We start from the raw sequence: 20,144 nt of genomic DNA, 5'->3' as shown, positions 1-20,144 counted from the left end.
GCTGTTGTGGAATGGAGGTTCACCAAGGGAGGCACTGAAGATGCTCACATTGTCATAGAGAGCACAGGACAAGTGCAGGTTTTACCCTGCAGCCCAGCATGGTTTTAATATTGAGGGTGAAGAAGATAAGCCCAGGGTGCTCCCAGCATGAGGTTCAACAATATAAAGCCTCCTGATGAAAGGGTGACCATCCTGATGCTGTGCACTGGCCAAGTGACAGTGGTACCGGGGTCTTACTGCCTTTTCTAAGGGTTAGTGGGCGGCTAAGCAAGGCGGATAGCATAAGATAACATTCACTAATTAAATGAGCTGCCAATTTATTGGATGAACGAATTCAATGATTATTTAAAGTTGAGTGGGATACTGCAATTTGCAATAAAAGCTACAGGCCTCCCACTGGAAGCATATCCCCTTGATCTGCCTAATCTTGTGAATGTTTTAAAGAATTAAAGGTCTTTCTTTATCACTACAAAAAAGTAGTGTGCTTCCTTCTAGACCTCTGTACCTGCAATTTCAAAAGAAAGTGTCCTGGAAGAGCAGGTGCAAGTACAGTAAATAAACAGAATAAATGGAATTAGCCATCCCTATTTGACTTATAGTGTTTAATGGCTACTGGAGACCTGTGGATTCAACGGGGCTCTAAGCCTCATATATGCTAATCAGGTAAACCTTATCATAAAGCGGAAATGAAGACTGTCCACTTGACAACCTGCTCCTCATTTACATATTCTGCCAACCTTAGGACCTGATTCACCCAGTTTCCAAGACACGAACCATACAAAGTTGCTACACTGCGTTGCATGAAAGGGAAACCAGAGCTCAGCACCATTTCTAGAAAGATTGGCCTGCTGCTGGGGTCATCTTCTTGGCAGACATGCAAAGAGGCTGCCTTGGGTGATGCACAACCTTGCACCGTGGATCGGAGCATAGTGAGGACTGTCTCGCATAGGATTTGTACTGGAGGCACTTGATTCCAACACAAATTCCTATGCCTAGAAAATTGCCAAACGGTTTGACGTATGGGATCTGTGCTGTGCACTGCAGCATGCATGCAATGCTTTATTTTGTAGGGGAAATCAATTAATTTCCACTTGTTTGCCCCTGCTTCTAATTGGCGTTATTTTGTGATGCAAAGTCTACCCCAACCCACCTCCAGGAGTACCCCATGTCAATCTGACCCCACCATACCTTGAAACTCAAAGCCTACAATGCAGGCCCTTGGCATTCCAGTGAGCTTGCTCGTAGCACTTGGTTTCTGCATCTCCAGGAACAGCAGCAATATTTCTAAGAATAATATTTTATCTGCTTCTAAGTTTTGCAGGCACTGAAAAGTCTATACATATATATATATATATATATACATATATATATATATATATATATATATATATATATATATATATATATATATATATATATTCAAATCAGGTTGCCACAAGTGAGGGGGCCACTGCTGAGGTTATTTTCTGCCAACACGGGTTCCACAACACTCTGCCTTTCACCATCCGTCTCAAAATACGGCTCTACGCGTTTCAGGTTTCCCCTTGTTCACGAGCCTTGCAGTAAAACACAGCCACCATTGATTAGAACCACCTGCTTTATTTGGTAGGTACCGCCCCCAATGGGCGTGTCTCAGCGTCATACTCAGCATGTGCCCGATGATGCATTGTGGTAATGGCAGTCCAATCGATACCTATTACCCCAGTGGTTTGGTGACAATGTTCCATTTACGTGCTGTAAACACCCCAGTGGGTTGACGTAGGTTAAAACCAGCATCCGTGGAAAATAATAACCCCTGTGTCTTTGAAGACCTCCGCTCCACAATGGCACAAAAGAAGTCCAGTGCCGGGATCCGCAGACATGAGGCGGGCCTCCTCGCGACCGACAAAGGCCGCTCAAAATATTCAAAACAGGTTGCCACAAGTGAGGGGGCCACTGCTGAGGTTATCTTCTGCCAACACGGGTTCCACAACACTCTGCCTTTCACCATCCGTCTCAAAATACGGCTCTACGCGTTTCAGGTTTCCCCTTGTTCACGAGCCTTGCAGTAAAACACAGCCACCATTGATTAGAACCACCTGCTTTATTTGGTAGGTACCGCCCCCAATGGGCGTGTCTCAGCGTCATACTCAGCATGTGCCCGATGATGCAATGTGGTAATGGCAGTCCAATCGATACCTATTACCCCAGTGGGTTGGTGACAATGTTCCATTTACGTGCTGTAAACACCCCAGTGGGTTGACGTAGGTTAAAACCAGCATCCGTGGAAAATAATAACCCCTGTGTCTTTGAAGACCTCCGCTCCACAATGGCACAAAAGAAGTCCAGTGCCGGGATCCGCAGACATGAGGCGGGCCTCCTCGCGACCGACAAAGGCCGCTCAAAATATTCAAAACAGGTTGCCACAAGTGAGGGGGCCACTGCTGAGGTTATCTTCTGCCAACACGGGTTTCACAACACTCTGCCTTTCACCATCCGTCTCAAAATACGGCTCTACGCGTTTCAGGTTTCCCCTTGTTCACGAGCCTTGCAGTAAAACACAGCCACAATTGATTAGAACCACCTGCTTTATTTGGTAGGTACCGCCCCCAATGGGAGTGTCTCAGCGTCATACTCAGCATGTGCCCGATGATGCATTGTGGTAATGGCAGTCCAATCGATACCTATTACCCCAGTGGGTTGGTGACAATGTTCCATTTACGTGCTGTAAACACCCCAGTGGGTTGACGTAGGTTAAAACCAGCATCCGTGGAAAATAATAACCCCTGTGTCTTTGAAGAACTCCGCTCCACAATGGCACAAAAGAAGTCCAGTGCCGGGATCCGCAGACATGAGGCGGGCCTCCTCGCGACCGACAAAGGCCGCTCAAAATATTCAAAACAGGTTGCCACAAGTGAGGGGGCCACTGCTGAGGTTATCTTCTGCCAACACGGGTTCCACAACACTCTGCCTTTCACCATCCGTCTCAAAATACGGCTCTACGCGTTTCAGGTTTCCCCTTGTTCACGAGCCTTGCAGTAAAACACAGCCACCATTGATTAGAACCACCTGCTTTATTTGGTAGGTACCGCCCCCAATGGGCGTGTCTCAGCGTCATACTCAGCATGTGCCCGATGATGCATTGTGGTAATGGCAGTCCAATCGATACCTATTACCCCAGTGGGTTGGTGACAATGTTCCATTTACGTGCTGTAAACACCCCAGTGGGTTGACGTAGGTTAAAACCAGCATCCGTGGAAAATAATAACCCCTGTGTCTTTGAAGACCTCCGCTCCACAATGGCACAAAAGAAGTCCAGTGCCGCAAGGCTCGTGAACAAGGGGAAACCTGAAACGCGTAGAGCCGTATTTTGAGCGGCCTTTGTCGGTCGCGAGGAGGCCCGCCTCATGTCTGCGGATCCCGGCACTGGACTTCTTTTGTGCCATTGTGGAGCGGAGGTCTTCAAAGACACAGGGGTTATTATTTTCCACGGATGCTGGTTTTAACCTACGTCAACCCACTGGGGTGTTTACAGCACGTAAATGGAACATTGTCACCAACCCACTGGGGTAATAGGTATCGATTGGACTGCCATTACCACAATGCATTATCGGCACATGCTGAGTATGACGCTGAGACACGCCCATTGGGGGCGGTACCTACCAAATAAAGCAGGTGGTTCTAATCAATGGTGGCTGTGTTTTACTGCAAGGCTCGTGAACAAGGGGAAACCTGAAACGCGTAGAGCCGTATTTTGAGACGGATGGTGAAAGGCAGAGTGTTGTGGAACCCGTGTTGGCAGAAGATAACCTCAGCAGTGGCCCCCTCACTTGTGGCAACCTGTTTTGAATATTTTGAGCGGCCTTTGTCGGTCGCGAGGAGGCCCGCCTCATGTCTGCGGATCCCGGCACTGGACTTCTTTTGTGCCATTGTGGAGCGGAGGTCTTCAAAGACACAGGGGTTATTATTTTCCACGGATGCTGGTTTTAACCTACGTCAACCCACTGGGGTGTTTACAGCACGTAAATGGAACATTGTCACCAACCCACTGGGGTAATAGGTATCGATTGGACTGCCATTACCACAATGCATCATCGGGCACATGCTGAGTATGACGCTGAGACACGCCAATTGGGGGCGGTACCTACCAAATAAAGCAGGTGGTTCTAATCAATGGTGGCTGTGTTTTACTGCAAGGCTCGTGAACAAGGGGAAACCTGAAACGCGTAGAGCCGTATTTTGAGACGGATGGTGAAAGGCAGAGTGTTGTGGAACCCGTGTTGGCAGAAGATAACCTCAGCAGTGGCCCCCTCACTTGTGGCAACCTGTTTTGAATATATATATATATATATATATATATATATATACACACACTAAAAAACAATAGGTTTCAGGAATGTTATAGTTAGTTGGACATTTCACTGGTACAAAACCATAGAATTCCCCTGTTATAGTTAGTTCGGCTAACTATAACTTGAGCCCCCGTAATGCACTGCTGATGAAGTCATATATTACATCATTCATGACATGGTCAGTGACATCACTGATGACATCTCAAATGACATCACTGATTACATCATCCAGTGACTGTGTGTTTCTCCAAAGTTTAAATAGGTTTTATATATATGCCAAGGTGTATTGAAGAATGAGTGGGTGTATAAGTGTCTGGATGGAGGATTTAGTTTGTGCGTGACTGACTGTATAAGTGAGTGATTAAATGTGTCTTACTGAATGCATAGGTTAGTGACTAAACTGTCTGAATGTGTGTATCAGTATGTCTGTTGTTGTGTAAGCTGCTGCATGAGTTGGTCAGTAGCTACACGAGTGTCTATATGGGTTATTGATTGGTTTGCCTGAGTATTTGAATGGGAGACTGAGTGTGTGTGTGGGTGGGCGGGTGGGAGGTGTGTGACTCTGTGCATAGATGTGTGAGTGGTTGATTCACTGGGTGTATGGGTTCAAGAGTGCATGTGGAAACAGCTGTATGGGCGGGTGAGTGTGTGATGGGTGTGTTGGTGAGAGATTTGATGTCTCAGTGGTACATGTCCAGGTAACTACATATGTAAAAGGCAGTGTATGTGAGACTTGGAGTATATAAATGACTATACGTGAGAGTCAGTGACTGTGAGAGTGGCTGTAAGGATGAGTGTGTACCCGTATCAGTGATTGTATAAGAGAGTAAGTATGTGTTAGTATATGTTTGAATAAGTGAGGTGGTGTGTGTATAACTGTATAGGTGAGGAAATGGGAGTGTGATTGATTCTTTGCATGACTGACTAGGTGTGTGAGTAACTCCATGGATGAGTGGCGGTGTGTGAGTGTCTGTATGGGTGTATGAGTGCATATGATAGTGTTGTATTGATGAATGACTGCTAGTATTAGTGATTGTATGGGTGAATGAGTGGATGTGTGTGTAGGCCTAGGTATCAGTGAGTGCGTACGTAGTAAGTGGTATGTGTCGATGGTTTCGAAAATGGTAGTTTGTATTTTACAGTGGGTGTATCAATGATTATATTAGAGTGTGAGGAGGTGCATCAGAATTTGACGTGGATGATGTCATCAGTGATGTCATTTGAGATGTCAGCAGTGATGTCATCAGTGATGTCACTGACCATGTCATGAATGATGTAATATGTGACGTCTTAAGCAGTGCATTAAGGGGGGCGCGAGTTATAGTTAGCTGAACTAACTATAACGGGGGAATTTCTATGGTTTTGTACAAGTGAAATGTCCAACCAACTGTAACGTCCCTGCAACCTATGGTTTTTTCAGTGAATTTCTAAGGTTTTTTTAAATGCTAATTTCTAACTATAACGTGCCTGAAACCTATGGTTTTTTCAGTGAATTTCAATGGGTTTTTAACCCCTTTGCTGCGGCGGCTATTCCGCCGCAGCACTAAGGGAGAGGCGGGGCCGCGCAGCGCTCCCGTACTCGTGACGGAACCGCTCCGTCACGGCCCTCGGGTGAGCTGTGCTTGTGACGGAACGGTTCCGTCACGAGCATTGGAGGGGTTACATGCTAATTTCTAACTATAACGTGCCTGAAACCTATGTTTTTTCAGTGAATGTCAAAGTTTTTTTGAATGCTAATTTCTAACCATGCCTACAAAGTTAGGACATGTGAAGAAAGAGGAAGAAAAGAGCAGCAAGAACCAAGACAAATGCAGAAAGAGGCAACAGAAGTCCAGAAAGACGAAGAAAAGTGCAGGAAGAAGCAAGAGATGTGCAGAAAGAACCAACAGAGGAGCAGAAAGTCCTCCTGTGCCCCCAACTTTTTTGTGACGGGTACTGGTGGTAACTGACTCGGACTAACCAGGATCGGAGCCCCTAGCGTGTTGTACATTGGGGCATTAATTCCCCTCGAGTCCTGAGGGTCCCTGGGGGCCAACAAGCCCACCAGGTACCTCCAGTAAGCGCTGTTGCATTGCAGAGAGGTGTAAAAAGGGGCGTGTCCTCTGAACACCTGCTCTCGCTTACAAAATCCAAACCACAGTTTGCAATGACAGGGCGGGAGCCGCACGTCTCCCGCCCTGCCATAGCAAACAGCAGTGCTCCAGGGATGGGCACCACGGGACCCTGCAGGAGCCGGCCCTGGGGGGTGGCAGTCCCCAGGGCCATGAACGGCTCCAGAAGGGGGGCTGCGCAACCCCCTCCCACCCAGTGCACAACCCCGGGGAGGTGGCGGTCCACGGGGCTCCCTAACGGACGCGCACATTTGCATATTAGTGCCCCGGGGAGGTGGCGGTCCCTGGGGCGTGTGGGGGGGGCTTGAGCTTCCCCCACAGGTTTAATTATTATCATTAAAAAGCCCTGGGGTGGTGGTCCCCTAGGCAGCGGGGGGGCCATGGGCCCCCCGCAAATAATTAATAAAAGCCCCGGGAGGTGGCGGTCCCTGGGGCAGATTTGGGCCCGCCACACATTTTTTTCAGTGCCCCGGGACCTGGCCCACCCTGTATATATATATATACAGCCAGATGCGCGTTTCAGAGGCCCTTGCATCACAAGCTGGCCTGGGTCTCACTGGCTTTTGTTTCGGCAAAGACTCTGTGTGCTCCGAGGGATTGGAATGACCCCGGCCCACCTCTGTGCTCGGAAGGAGATGGGGCGGTGTTGAGGTTATTAACCTCACGCTGGGCGAGATGGATTACCATTCTTGCCCCCGCCGAAGGGATCTCTGAGCTTGGGGGTAGATGCAGTGTGGGGACCAGAGGAGGTGCCGGAATTTGAATATTAAACACAAGGAAAAGGCTTTTGCAAACATCACGGATTGTCCTGCGAATATCCGCATAGCCACAATGTTTTAAAAACACCCCCGCATCACCTACCTGGAAGTGAACTGAACTCTGGGACTTGCAGTTCACGAGAGAAATGTGTGACCTGCTGAGGTAGAGTGAACAAGCGGCTGAGGCTGCGAAGCGCATCTTGACGTTATAAGGAATTAAAGATCTTTGATGCACATATTTTGGGTCCATGTCCAGATTGCGGCAAGCGGCGCTCTTCAGCGAGTCTGCGCGAGTCGAAGCTTGGAACTTTTTGATATATATATATGCATATATATATATCCAACATGACCTCCCTCCTTAGAGAAAGACGAGACCACCTAGGGGAGCCATTTGGAGCCAGCTTTATTTAAGGAACACCTCCGTACAGACGAATGTATTTCGGCATAGTGTCAGCCTTCTTCAGCGTCTGAGGTATTCTGCAACTGTGAAGGAGTTCATATGTCGGTATAAATACCCGCCTCCCCCTCGCTGTTCTGTGCTCGCTCCACCCCCTCCAGGTGCAATCCATACGCATATGCCTCCAGTTTGGCGCTAAGTTGTTATCGCCTACAGGTCCCAGAATGCAATTGAAGAGTGGGTAGGCATTGCGGGGATAGGAGCAAGAACGGGCTATGATGTTATGCAATAAACCCCAAAGTACGAGTGTCCCAAAGTTCAGCAAGCTCCTCTGGTCCCCTAAATCGCAGCGCCCCTCAGGCCAATGGGGTTCTTGTAGCGGGGGCCAAGCGGAAAATCCGCCCCGTCCAGAGAGCAGTCGAGTGGCTGCTACACCGCACCACATTATCCACGGCTTGAGGGTGGGTCCATGGTAAATCCAGTCACCTGGAAACAGCAAAGATTCCGCCGGAGCAGAGACCAGTGAGACCCGGACCAACTTGAGGCTGCGGGGGCCTCGTAAACGCGACACTGGAAATCGCGTCATTGTGTCCAACATGACCTCCCTCCTTTGAGAAAGACGAGACCACCTAGGGGAGCCATTTGGAGCCAGCTTTATTTAAGGAACACCTCCGTACAGACGAATGCATTTCGGCATAGTGTCAGCCTTCTTCAGCGTCTGAGGTATTCTGCAACAGTGAAGGAGTTCATATGTCGGTATATACACACACACACACACACAAATATATATACATATATATATATATATGCTTTGCCTTGAAGATTTGATTACAATTTGAGATTGATTTCAAATAAGCTATGTTGGAGGTATGGCCTAGTAGATGGCTGTGTTTAAAGTTAGTGGGTCAGTGAAAAGTGCAGTGGAACCAAGTGAGTTATTTAGATGCGCGGTGACAGATAGTCCACCAGATATTGGCTGATGCTCCCTCTCTTGGAGCTACTTTAGTGCCTTCTTTTGCTTCTTCAACACTAAAATGAACAAAAATATTTGGGACACTGTGACAGGAAACTTTAACTCCCCTAGAAAGCATCTAAAATTCGTTCTTCCCTCAGAGACAGAACAGCAATTGTAAAGCAGCACCAAATGAAGGCTCTGGAGGTGGATGTATGAGGAAGTGTAAGAGTTGTGATCAATGTGGAAGACCTGTGTAGATCAAAGATGGATATCCACATGGTATGTTTATATAATCAAGTCATTTAAATAATGCTAATGCGTTTAACTCCTCTTTGTATGAACCAGACATGAAATGGGCTGACATGGGCCCTAGGATTGGCCGACTAGATGATGGCTAAGCTCGGGGTTCCTAAAATTCACGGATAGCACTGTAAGCAGGGCTTAATTTGAGCCTGGGCTGCAGGTGGGGCCCACTAGCACTCATTTTTGGGGGGACTGGCAATTAATTTTCATCAACAGACTTTGGTCCAGAGCAAAAGAATCACAAAAACAGAAAAGGCAGAGGATGAAAATGGCAGAAAACTTGTGACCAAGGGGTAAAGCAGGAACCTGCAGGAGTGAGATAAGGGGCAGGGAGTGTCTGATGGTGAATTAACCCCTTGGCCGCGGCGGTAATTCCGCTGCGGCGCTGGGAGGGGGGGGTGCGCGGCGCCGACATGCTGGTGATGGAACCACTACGTCACCAGCTACGGGTGGGCTGTGCTAATGACGGAGTGGTTCCGTCACGGCCCGCTGCCTAATAGAACGCGCCGCGCAGGCGCGAAATCAACACAACGCAGGCACGCGGCCGGGCCGTGACGGAACCACTCCGTCATTAGCACAGCTCACCCGTTGCTGGTGACGGAGTGGTTCCGTCACCAGCATAGAAGGGGTTAAAGACACATGAGGTGGAATCAAAACTACACATCCTTGGTATTCGGCACCCTGATCTCCGATTGCACTGGCCGCGGGCTTCTGAGCAAAAGACTGGGCTTTAACCAATGCAGCACTGCCAGTGAGGCCACATAATCAGACTATCACATCTTGTCTAAACCTTTGGAAACATCACCAGGCAGTCTCAGACCTAGAACCACTACACTGGCTTCGAGGAGGAGCCAAGAGTGCTGCGCTCCCTATTCTACTCATGCGAGTGTGCTGCACTCCCCATTCTACTCAAACCAGAGTGCTGTGCTCCCCATTCTACTCAAACCAGAGAGTGTCGTGTTCCCCATTCTACTCAAGCCAGAGTGCCGTGTTCCCCATTCTACTCAAGCCAGAGTGCCGTGTTCCCCATTCTACTCAAGCCAGAGTGCTTTCCCCATTCTACTCAAGCCAGAGTGCTGTGCTCCCCATTCTACTCAAGCTAGAGTGCTGTGCTCCCCATTCTACTCAAGCCAGAGTGCCGTGTTCCCCATTCCACTCAAGCCAGAGTGCCGTGTTCCCCATTCTACTCAAGCCAGAGTGCTGCGCTCCCAGTTCTACTCAAGCCAGAGTGCAGTGTTCCCCATACTACTCAAGCCAGAGTGCTGCGCTCCCCATTATACTCAAGCCAGAGTGCAGTGTTCCCCATTCTACTTAGGCCAGAGTGCTGTGCTCCCCATTCTACTCAAGCCAGAGTGCTGCGCTCCCCATTATACTCAAGCCAGAGTGCAGTGTTCCCCATTCTACGTAAGCCAGAGTGCTGTGCTCCCCATTCTATTCAGGCCAGAGTGCTGCGCTCCCTATTCTCCTACTGCCAGAGTGCTGCACTCCCCGGTGTACTCACGCCACAGTGCTGCGCACCCATTATACTCATGCCAGAGTGCAGCGCTCCTCATTCTACTCACGCCAGAGTGCTGTGCTCCCCATTCTACTCAAGCCAGAGTGCTGCGCTCCCCATTCTACTCAAGCCAGAGTGCAGTGTTCCCCATTCTACTCAAGCCAGAGTGCAGTGTTCCCCATTCTACTTAGGCCAGAGTGCTGTGCTCCCCATTCTATTCACGCCAGAGTGCTGCGCTCCCTATTCTCCTACTGCCAGAGTGCTGCACTCCCCGGTGTACTCACGCCACAGTGCTGCGCACCCATTATACTCATGCCAGAGTGCAGCGCTCCTCATTCTACTCACGCCACAGTGCTGCGCTCCCCCATTCCAACCACACCCTAGTGCTGCGCTCCCCATTCTACTCACGCAATAGCTCTGCGCTCCCCATTCTATTCATGCCAGAGCACTGCGATGCCCATTCTACTCACGCCAGAGCACTGTGCTCTCCATTCTACTCACGGCAGAGTGCTGCGCTCATTATACTCACACCAGAGTGCTGCGCTCCCAATTCTACTCACGCCAGAGTGTTGTTCCCCAGTCTGCTCATGTCAGTGGGCTGCACTCCCCATTCTACTCACGCCATAGCACTGCACTCCCCATTCTATTCACGCCATAGCACTGCACTCCCCATTATGCTCACGCCAGAGTGATGCTCTCCCCATTATACTCACGCCAGAGTGCTGCGCTCCCCGTTTTAATCACGCCAGACTGATGCTCTCCCCATTTTACTCACACCAGAGTACTGTGCTCCCTGTTCTACACTCACGTCAGAATGCTGTGCTTTCTGTTCTACTCACACCAGAGTGCTGTGCTTCCTGTTCTACTCAAACCAGAGTGCTGCGCTCCCACTTCTACTCATGGAAGAGTGTCACACTCCCCATTCTACACACACCAGAGTGCTGTACCTCATTCTACTCACGCGCATGCTGTGTTACCCATTCTATACACACATCATAGTGCTGAGCTCCCTGTTCTACTCACACCAGAGTGCTGCGCTCCCAGTTTTACACTCATGCCAGAGTGCTGCGCTCCCCCTTCTACTCATACCAGAGTGCTACCATCCCCATTCTACTCATGCCAGAGTGCTGCTCTCCCCATTACACGTATCCCAGAGTGCTGTGCTCCCCATACTACTAATGCCAGAGTGCTGCGCTCCCTGTTCTACATTCACCCCAGAATGCTGTGCTTTCTGTTCTACTCACACCAGAATGCTGTGCTTCCTGTTCTACTCAAACCAGAGTGCTGCGCTTCCACTTCTACTCATGCAAGAGTGCCGCACTCCCCATTCTACACACACCAGAGTGCTGTACCTCATTCTACTCACGCGCGGGCTGCGTTCCCCGTTCTATACACACATCAGAGTGCTGCGCTCCCCATTTTACTCACGCCAGAGTGCTGTGCTCCCCTTTCTATTTATTTATTTATTTAATGATTTGTAGAGCGCCTGGTGACCCGGAGGCATCCCCGCGCTATAAGAACCTGCGTTGGCCAAAAGAGAAAATTGACTTATTTGGGAAAGAGAAGGGTTTTAAGCTGTTTGCGGAAGCGTAAGTAGCATGGTTCCAGCCGCAGATAGCGGGGGAGCGAGTTCCAGCCTGAGGATGCTTTTACTGAAAAGCGTCGACCTCCAGTGCGAACCCTCCTGAATTTGGGGACATTAGCCAGACGCTCATTGTCCGAGCGCAGGGATCTCGAGGCTTTATACGGGGTGACCATGTCTCTCAGGATGGAAGGGCCTTGACCGTTGAGGAGTTTGTGGGCGGTGCACATTGCCTTAAACTCTATCCTCTCTCGCACTGGAAGCCAGTGGAGAGCCTTAAGCGCTGGTCTGGCAGAGGCTCTGGCGGGAAGACTCATCAGCATCCGGGCAGCCGCATTTTGGGTACGTTGTAGCTTGGCCAGGGTAGTTTCGGGGGCTCCTAAGTAGACGGCATTACTGTAGTCCAATCGTGCAAGGATCAGTCCTTGAACCAAGAGTTTCCTGGATGGAGGAGGGAGCAGCGGAAGGATCTTGCGGACTGATCGTATGAGTCCGAAGCAAGTTCCCGCTGTTTTGGTTGCCTGGGTTTTCATGGACAGGTCTGGTTCGAGCCAGACCCCCAGACTCTTGATTTCCTTCTTCGGGGCGGGCACCTCACCCAAAGCATCGGGCCAGACAGATGGTGGAATTGCTGACCATTTCTTGCCCATCAGCATGACTTCAGTTTTAGACCCGTTGAGTTTGAGTGAGGACTCGCACATCCAGAGGTGGATTTCCTGGAGGCAGTGCAACAGATTGTCTGGGCAGTGGTCAAGATGTGAGAGCGAGACGACCAGTTGCGTGTCGTCCGCATAACTCACAATCTTGATGCCGAAGGGGGCAACTATGTCCTCTAGAGGGGCCATATAGGCGTTAAACAGGGTGGGACTTAGTGAGGACCCCTGGGGCACCCCGCTAGTCAGAGGCAGGGAGTCAGAGCGGGAGTTGCCATCCCAGACCTGGAACGAACGGCCCGACAGAAATGACTCTATCCAGGCCAACGCGGTGCCCCCGAGTCCCGCCCTGGCCAGCCGGTGGAGCAAGACACGGTGGTTCACCGTGTCAAAGGCTGCACTAAGGTCCAGGAGGATCACTGCCACTGACCCCCCTGAATCTAAAATGCACCTTGCCTCCTCGATGACTGCGAGGAGGGCAGTGTCCGTGCCTTGGCCAGGACGGAACCCAGTTTGGGACCGAAGCAGTAGGTTGTTAGATTCCAGGAACTGGGACAGCTGGACGTTGACCAGTTTTTCGGCCATTTTGCTGATGCCCGGGAGAAGCGAGATCGGCCTGTAGTTTGCCAGATCGGAGGGGTCCAATTGGGGTTTTTTAAGAAGGGCTTTAACTACCGCCCCCTTCCAGCTAGGAGGGACGGAGCCTTGGTACAGCGAGGTGTTGATCAGCTCCATGATAGGGGACACGATCGCAGGAGCGACTGCTTTCAGGAATCTCATGGGAGCAGGGTCACAGGGGGAGCCGCTTTTCATCTTGGCCAGAGTCTTACCAACCTCGTCCAGAGAAACCGCCCTAAAAGCGGTCAGCTGTGGGTAAGAGGTGGCTCCTGGGCGGGTGTCCGGCGCATCGTTGTCCCTGTAGTTTAGCTGGCTGGGCTGCGGGAGTGAGGCTAGGATGTGGGAGATTTTGGAGTCGAAGTAGTTAGCAAGTTCATTGCTCCTGCCCAGAAGAGACCTGTTAGGTGATGGGGGTTGTGGTATTTTCAGGAGCTCTTTGGCAATGAGATAGGACTCTCTTGCCGAGTTGGAGGCATTTTTTATCCTCTCGTCATAGTAAGAAGCTTTGGTAAGTTTCAGAGCAGATTTATATGCTCTCACCGCCCTTCGGTAGGCGTCCTTACTAGAATGGAGCCAGTCCTTTCTCCACAGTCGCTCCGCTTTTTTACATTCCTTACGGAGGGTTCTGAGTTCTGGGCTGAACCATGGGGCTGACCCTGTCTTTCCGTTTTTATCTTCGCGGGTTTTTATAGGGAGGATAGAATCGAGAGAGTTGGAAATCCACTTCCTGAAATTGCTGTCCGCTATGACAGGATCCTCTGAGGGGGCAGGGGTCGTGGATTCTAGGGCTCTGGCCCAGTCCTCTGTAGGGAGTCTGGACCATGCCCTGTCCCGGGTATAGGTGACAGGCTTATGGGGCTTCCTGAATTCTCCTAGCCAGAAGAGAGGGACCAAAAAGTGGTCCGTCCAGGGGAGGGGGTAAGAAGCTTTGGCCTGGAGGGTGTGTACATTAGTAAAAACTGGGTCTAGCAGGTGGCCCTTGATGTGGGTGGCTCCGGAGTTGGCCAGTTGGAGACCATAGGTCGCCAGGTCTAGAATCAGATCGGCAGCCCCTGAGTCTAGGGGGTCGTCAAAGTGGATATTAAGGTCCCCTAGCACAGTAAAGTTAGGTGTTGAATGGGCCAGTGCTGATATCGATTCTAGTAGGGCGCTAGCGAAGGGGCCAAAATGCCCGGGGGGGCGATACACTAAGAGGCCTGCCAGAGAGGTTGTCGGGGCCAGCTGGATGGTAAAATGGCAGCTCTCTGAGTCCATGATGTGGGCATCGCTGATTCTGCAGGAGAAGTGATCCCTGTGCAGGATGGCTAGTCCGCCTCCTCTGCCAGAGGGACGTAATTGGGACTGGATGAGGAAACCCGGGGGCAGGGCTAAGACCACATCCGAATCAGAGTGTGTGGTGAGCCATGTTTCCGTGAGGAACAGGATGTCTAAGTTGTGGTCCACAAGCAGGTGATTGATAAGCAGGGCGTGCATGGGGAGCGACCTGCAGTTTAGTTCTGCTAGTTTAAGGCCAGAGCGTGAGGTCGGTGCATGGGTAAGTTGTAAATGGACTGGATGACAGAGTGCACAATTTGTAAAGAGTCCATCTGAGTCGTGTACGTAATTACACATTGGGTTATTTGTGGGTCTAAGACTTAGAAGGGCCCGACGCGAGTAACTCACCCTCTTGGGATCTGAATCCGGCATAGGGTCTGGCCCTGAGCCCGTTCGAGCGCGGACGGGCGCAGACGGGCTTGCCTTAGGCGCGCCTTTGGCGCGCAAACGGCGCTCCCGCTGCGCTCGTCCGCTGCGCTTCCTCCAGTGGCACATTTTATAGTGAGGAAGAGGCGGGGGGCGTGGCCAGAGAGGGGGCGTGGCCTCGGTGCACGCCGTGAATGGCGGCAGCCAGAGGGCGTTATCTGAGTTAGGGAGGCGCTGCTCGCTTTCAGCAAGGTCCCAGGACGTCAGCAAGAGGGCTTTGTCAGGTAAGATGGTTTTTAAAACAACACAGTTTTATATCACACTCAAATGTTAAAAGCTTTAAAATCAGCACAACACAAAATACAGCTCCCGGCTTTCCGCCTCAGGAGTAAAGATTCTTAAAAGCGCGCTCGCTTTCAGTGCCTTTTAAGCTGGGCGGGGGGGCGTGGCCAGAGAGGGGGGGTGGCCTCGGTGCACGCCGTGAATGGCGGCAGCCAGAGGGCGTTGTCTGAGTTAGGGAGGCGCTGCTCGCTTTCAGCAGGGTCCCAGGACGTGAGCAAGAGGGCTTTGTCAGGTAATATGGTTTTTAAAACAACACAGTTTTAAATCACACTCAAATGTTAAAAGCTTTAAAATCAGCCCAACACAAAATACAGCTCCCGGCTTTCCGCCTCAGGAGTAAAGATTCTTAAAAGCGCGCTCGCTTTCAGCGCCTTTTAAGCTGGGCGGGGGGGGCGTGGCCAGAGAGGGGGCGTGGCCTCGGTGCACGCCGTGAATGGCGGCAGCCAGAGGGCGTTGTCTGAGTTAGGGAGGCGCTGCTCGCTTTCAGCAGGGTCCCAGGACGTGAGCAAAAGGGCTTTGTCAGGTAAGATGGTTTTTAAAACAACACAGTTTTAAATCGCACTCAAATGTTTAAAGCTTTAAAATCAGCACAACACAAAATACAGCTCCCGGCTTTCCGCCTCAGGAGTAAAGATTCTTAAAAGCGCGCTCGCTTTCAGCGCCTTTTAAGCTGGGCGGGGGGGCGTGGCCAGAGAGGGGGCGTGGCCTCGGTGCACACCGTGGATGGCGGCAGCCAGAGGGCGTTGTCTGAGTTAGGGAGGCGCTGCTCGCTTTCAGCAGGGTCCCAGGACGTGAGCAAGAGGGCTTTGTCAGGTAAGATAAATCACACTCAAATGTTAAAAGCTTTAAAATCAGCACAACACAAAATACAGCTCCCGGCTTTCCGCCTCAGGAGTAAAGATTCTACTCATACCAGAGTGCTACCATCCCCATTCTACTCATGCCAGAGTGCTGCTCTCCCCATTACACGTATCCCAGAGTGCTGTGCTCCCCATTCTACTAATGCCAGAGTGCTGCGCTCCCCGTTCTATCCACACCCAGAGTTCAGCGCTCCCCGTTCTACTCACACCAGAGCGCTGCACTCCCCATTCTACACACATCAGTGCAGCGCTGTCCTTTCTACATATGCCAGAGTGCCACACTCCCCATTCTACACGTCATAGTGCTGTGCCCCATTCTACTCACCCAGAGTGCTTCTCTCCCCATTCTACTAACGCCAGAGTGCTACGCTCCCATTCAACTGATATAATGCACTACAGTGGCTCTGTCGGGGAGCGACAATTACTTGGTTGGACGTACTCAATTAAATACAGGATGATGGAAACTTTTTCAACCTAAAGAATCCAGTGCTAATTTCGATAAACAATATCAATGCTCGCAACAAAGTGGGAACAATTATCCAAACCACATAAAGAGCCTAACAACTAAAAAAATGCTTGTACATGGATTATTATTATTATTAGATTGACATGAATATGCATATATTGATATGTACAGGCTGTCCCAATAAAACAAAATGCAATGGTGACAAGTGTTTCAAAGTGACAAAAGTGCTCAGTGCAAGTGGAGAAGTGTATATATACAATTGTGACGCTATGTACACATATATACAGTTATTGAAAATGGTCAGAACAATGATTGACAAGATCATTCTGGTACAGGGATAAATTCCTCAAATATAGGACCCAGAGATGTCTAAAAACTGGACCAAAGTTAAATGTCGACGTTTCGACCCTGGCAACGCACAACTGATATGTCGCGGCGGGTCTTCTTCAGGACAGGAGGACAGCCCCACTACATGTAAAGTAGACGTCCCGCGTAGTGTGGACTGCCAGAATGATCTGCTGGTGTCAGGAAAGACGCAGTGGTGGGAACCAGTACCCTGTGTCTTGTTTTAAGGGATGGTAATTCAGGAGCGTTATGCTGTGGCTGTTTTAAATCCTTAAATGACTGTCCTCATCAATTCAGGATTGCAAGACCATATCCCGTGGTTTTCAGAAAGGCTTCCAATTCCTTGTTAAAACTGATCGACCAAAGTCCAGGCAAAAAGTCCGTAGAGGCTGGCGTCAGACCACTGAACTGACCGCTGAACAGTTTTAACAAGGAATTGGAAGCCATTCTGAAAACCACAGGATATGGTCTTGCAATCCTGAATTGATAAGGACAATCATTTAAGGATTTAAAACAGCCACAGCATAAGGGTGGGGTCGGGGAGCGTATGATGTTCACAGGGAGCTCATTCCAGGTCTTAGAAGCAGCTGGCACGCGCCCACATTCTATTACTCAATATTTATGACTACTGTAATTTACACCTTAATTTCATGGTCGTTGTCTATTGTAAATGTCCCGGGTAATGTAATTTATATGCCTTATGCAACTATCCATTTCTTTTACAATAGCACTCTAACATACTTGGGTAATGTTTGTTCCATATAAAACCGAATAAATAAATACAAACTCACTTAAAAAGTGCACTGGCTTGAAGCAACCTTCCCTTCTCTTCAGGGCTTAAATAACAGCATTCTGCTCTGCAGGGCATAGCCTCACTCACAGAGTGAACAAACCAATGTGCACCCTACCTTGTGTGAACCCACCCGCCTCTGCAGGAGTTGAGGAACAGAAATCATGTCTGTCTCCTTCCTTCATAATTGATTTTAAATGCTTCAGCTGAAACCTGTCTTCGTTACCTGGATTTCCTCATCAGACGTCTGCACTTGGAAAGGCCGGATGCTTTCATCTTCGACGCTTGTCAGGGGTCTCTCCCCTGCTCCCCACCAGCCATTCCCCATTTCAGTGGTCCGGACCTTCTTCCGGAACGCTAGCCAGCACAGCAGGATTCCGCCTGCCCCCACTGCTATGGGGGCCACAACTGCCCGCGCCGGGCAATCATCGTAGGCTGCCCTGCAAAGACAGACGAAACACAAGATGGGTCAAAGTAATCCAATCAAGATTAACTACATAGGGCAATGGTTCCCAAGCTTTTTTGACCCGTGGCTCCCTTGACCAAATTGGCAGTTGGCCGTGGCTCCCCCCCATTTTTTACCTGTGGGTCACGCAGCACACTATGCTAAGCACAGATTTTTAGCTTAAGTGTTTTAAGCCACGCCCTTTATTACATCGGCCACGCCCCTTTGAGACCCCCCAGTTTTTTTCATCCCACTGAAAGCCCGGCATTTACATTAATGTAGGGTTACTTAATCCGTCATACTAGCTGCATGAGTGTTGGCTCATCCGCTTCAAAGTAGTATTTTTCCTCCCACCCTACACCCCCCTTTTCTCCCTCAAATGTTTGGTGTAATGATTATTCACTAACAATTTGGCAAAATAACTTCCAAGTGTAATTGTGATGAACTGTAAAGCCAAACCAGAGCTACAGCAGCACGGCCTCAAACAGATCGAGGCAGTGCAACGCGCACAACAGTCAGAATTAATTTAAAGCCCCTCCAGCTGTTCTCCAAACATTGCAGCTTTTTATTGACAGGTGGTACAGACAGTCTTAGGACGGGTGTATACAATTGGGATGGGAACAAGTAGATGCATTATACAAGGGAAGAAATAATAGGCAGTAACATGTCCCGAATACAGGTGGGATAAAAACAGGGAGATACATTATATGAGAGAGCAGCTGTCTCAATTCCCGGGTGGGATGCCCAGAAGTGCCAGGTAGGTAACATCCAGAAGAGTCATGGGTAATGCCGAATAAAAGGAGAAACAAAATTAAGGATGAGCTGCATAATTCACCATCTGCTGCATAGTCTGCAGATGTTAACAAAAAAATGGTTTCTAGTTCAAACAGATCAAAAGGTACTAAAAATGTGACGATACGTGTTCCCACGTGTGGAAAGACACTTGGCAAAAGTCTTTCAGTGGCTTATTTATGTATTTGGCTGTATAACTGGTAGTAATGAGGTGGAATGTTTGTCCAGACAGAATTAGTATGTGTAAAAATGACAAAATAATGAAGAAATGCTAAAAAAATTTTTTTAAGTAATTCTAATTGCATAGTGAGGCAACGCCTCTTGGAAATTATTCCCAGTTACACTTATTTGGCAACGCCCCTTCTAGAGATTACAGCCTCATCCTTTTTAAACCTACTTGAACCCGGGGTTCCTGTGCCTACAGAGGCGGCGAAGGTTCTGTCGACGAGATGTTTTTAGCAGGCATGGGCGTAACGCAGGAATGCGTGTTCTCGAAGTCAAGCGCCCCGGAGAGACTGGCTATAGCCTGCTGCGATTGATTTACAGGCACCACGGTGGCCCGATTGTGGCGAGGGGGTTTGTTTGGTTCACAAGAAGAGTCTTTATTTATAACATGGGAAAGCAGGACATTACATGGGCTGGGATTTGAAGGTTCTGCAGTTTCTCTGCCGACTGCAGCCGGTGACGGAAAGGATATGTTTAAAACTAGAAGGGGTTGGTTACAGCTACCCAGTCCGGTCGGGCGCTCTTAAAGAATGTGTGTAATGAGGGTGAGCTTATCGCAGCCTGTGATGCGATAGATCACAAGAATGAAAGCAGGAAGTGGAGAGAAAACACTGCGCCAATGTCTTAAACGTGCGTTTTGAAGGTGGCATTTCAAACACCCCCCACATCCAGGGCAGCGGTGCGGCGCCCCTGGCTTTTCATCACGCGCACCGGGGTGCCGTGACGCACACTTTGGGAACCACTGACATAGGTCATGATTCACAAAGGGCCTCCCCTGCATGCATAGTGGAGGCCCTGTAGTCATGGAGGAATGGAGCGCACTCGTGGCGGACGCCCCGTAGTCATGGAGGAGCGGAGCTCACTTGTGGAGGCCCTGTAGTCATGGAGAAGCAGGGTGCACTTGGGGCAGCGGCGCTGCACTCATGGAGGGAGTAATCGCCCTTGAGACGGAGACCACGCACTTATGGAGGGAGTCTCCGCCCTCGGGACTGAGGC

The 20,144-nt window shown here is 49.8% G+C and overlaps 1 protein-coding gene across 1 annotated transcript in view; it reads right to left on the bottom strand.

Annotated features, from left to right (window-relative positions):
• The window catches only part of LOC144762319 (epoxide hydrolase 1-like), a 279,008-nt gene that overhangs the window by 80,064 nt on the left and 178,800 nt on the right, over window positions 1–20,144 (bottom strand). Inside the window, exon 2 of the mRNA XM_078647473.1 lies at window positions 17,913–18,126. Within this exon, the coding sequence (XP_078503599.1) occupies window positions 17,913–18,126 (214 nt within the window). The remainder of the gene's footprint in view (window positions 1–17,912; window positions 18,127–20,144) is intronic.

The sequence above is a fragment of the Lissotriton helveticus genome, chromosome 6, assembly GCF_964261635.1.
Source record: "Lissotriton helveticus chromosome 6, aLisHel1.1, whole genome shotgun sequence".
In the NCBI taxonomy this organism is placed as follows: domain Eukaryota; kingdom Metazoa; phylum Chordata; class Amphibia; order Caudata; family Salamandridae; genus Lissotriton; species Lissotriton helveticus.
The sequence above is the reverse complement of the archived record's forward strand: the minus strand, read 5'-3'. Positions and strand labels throughout refer to the sequence as shown.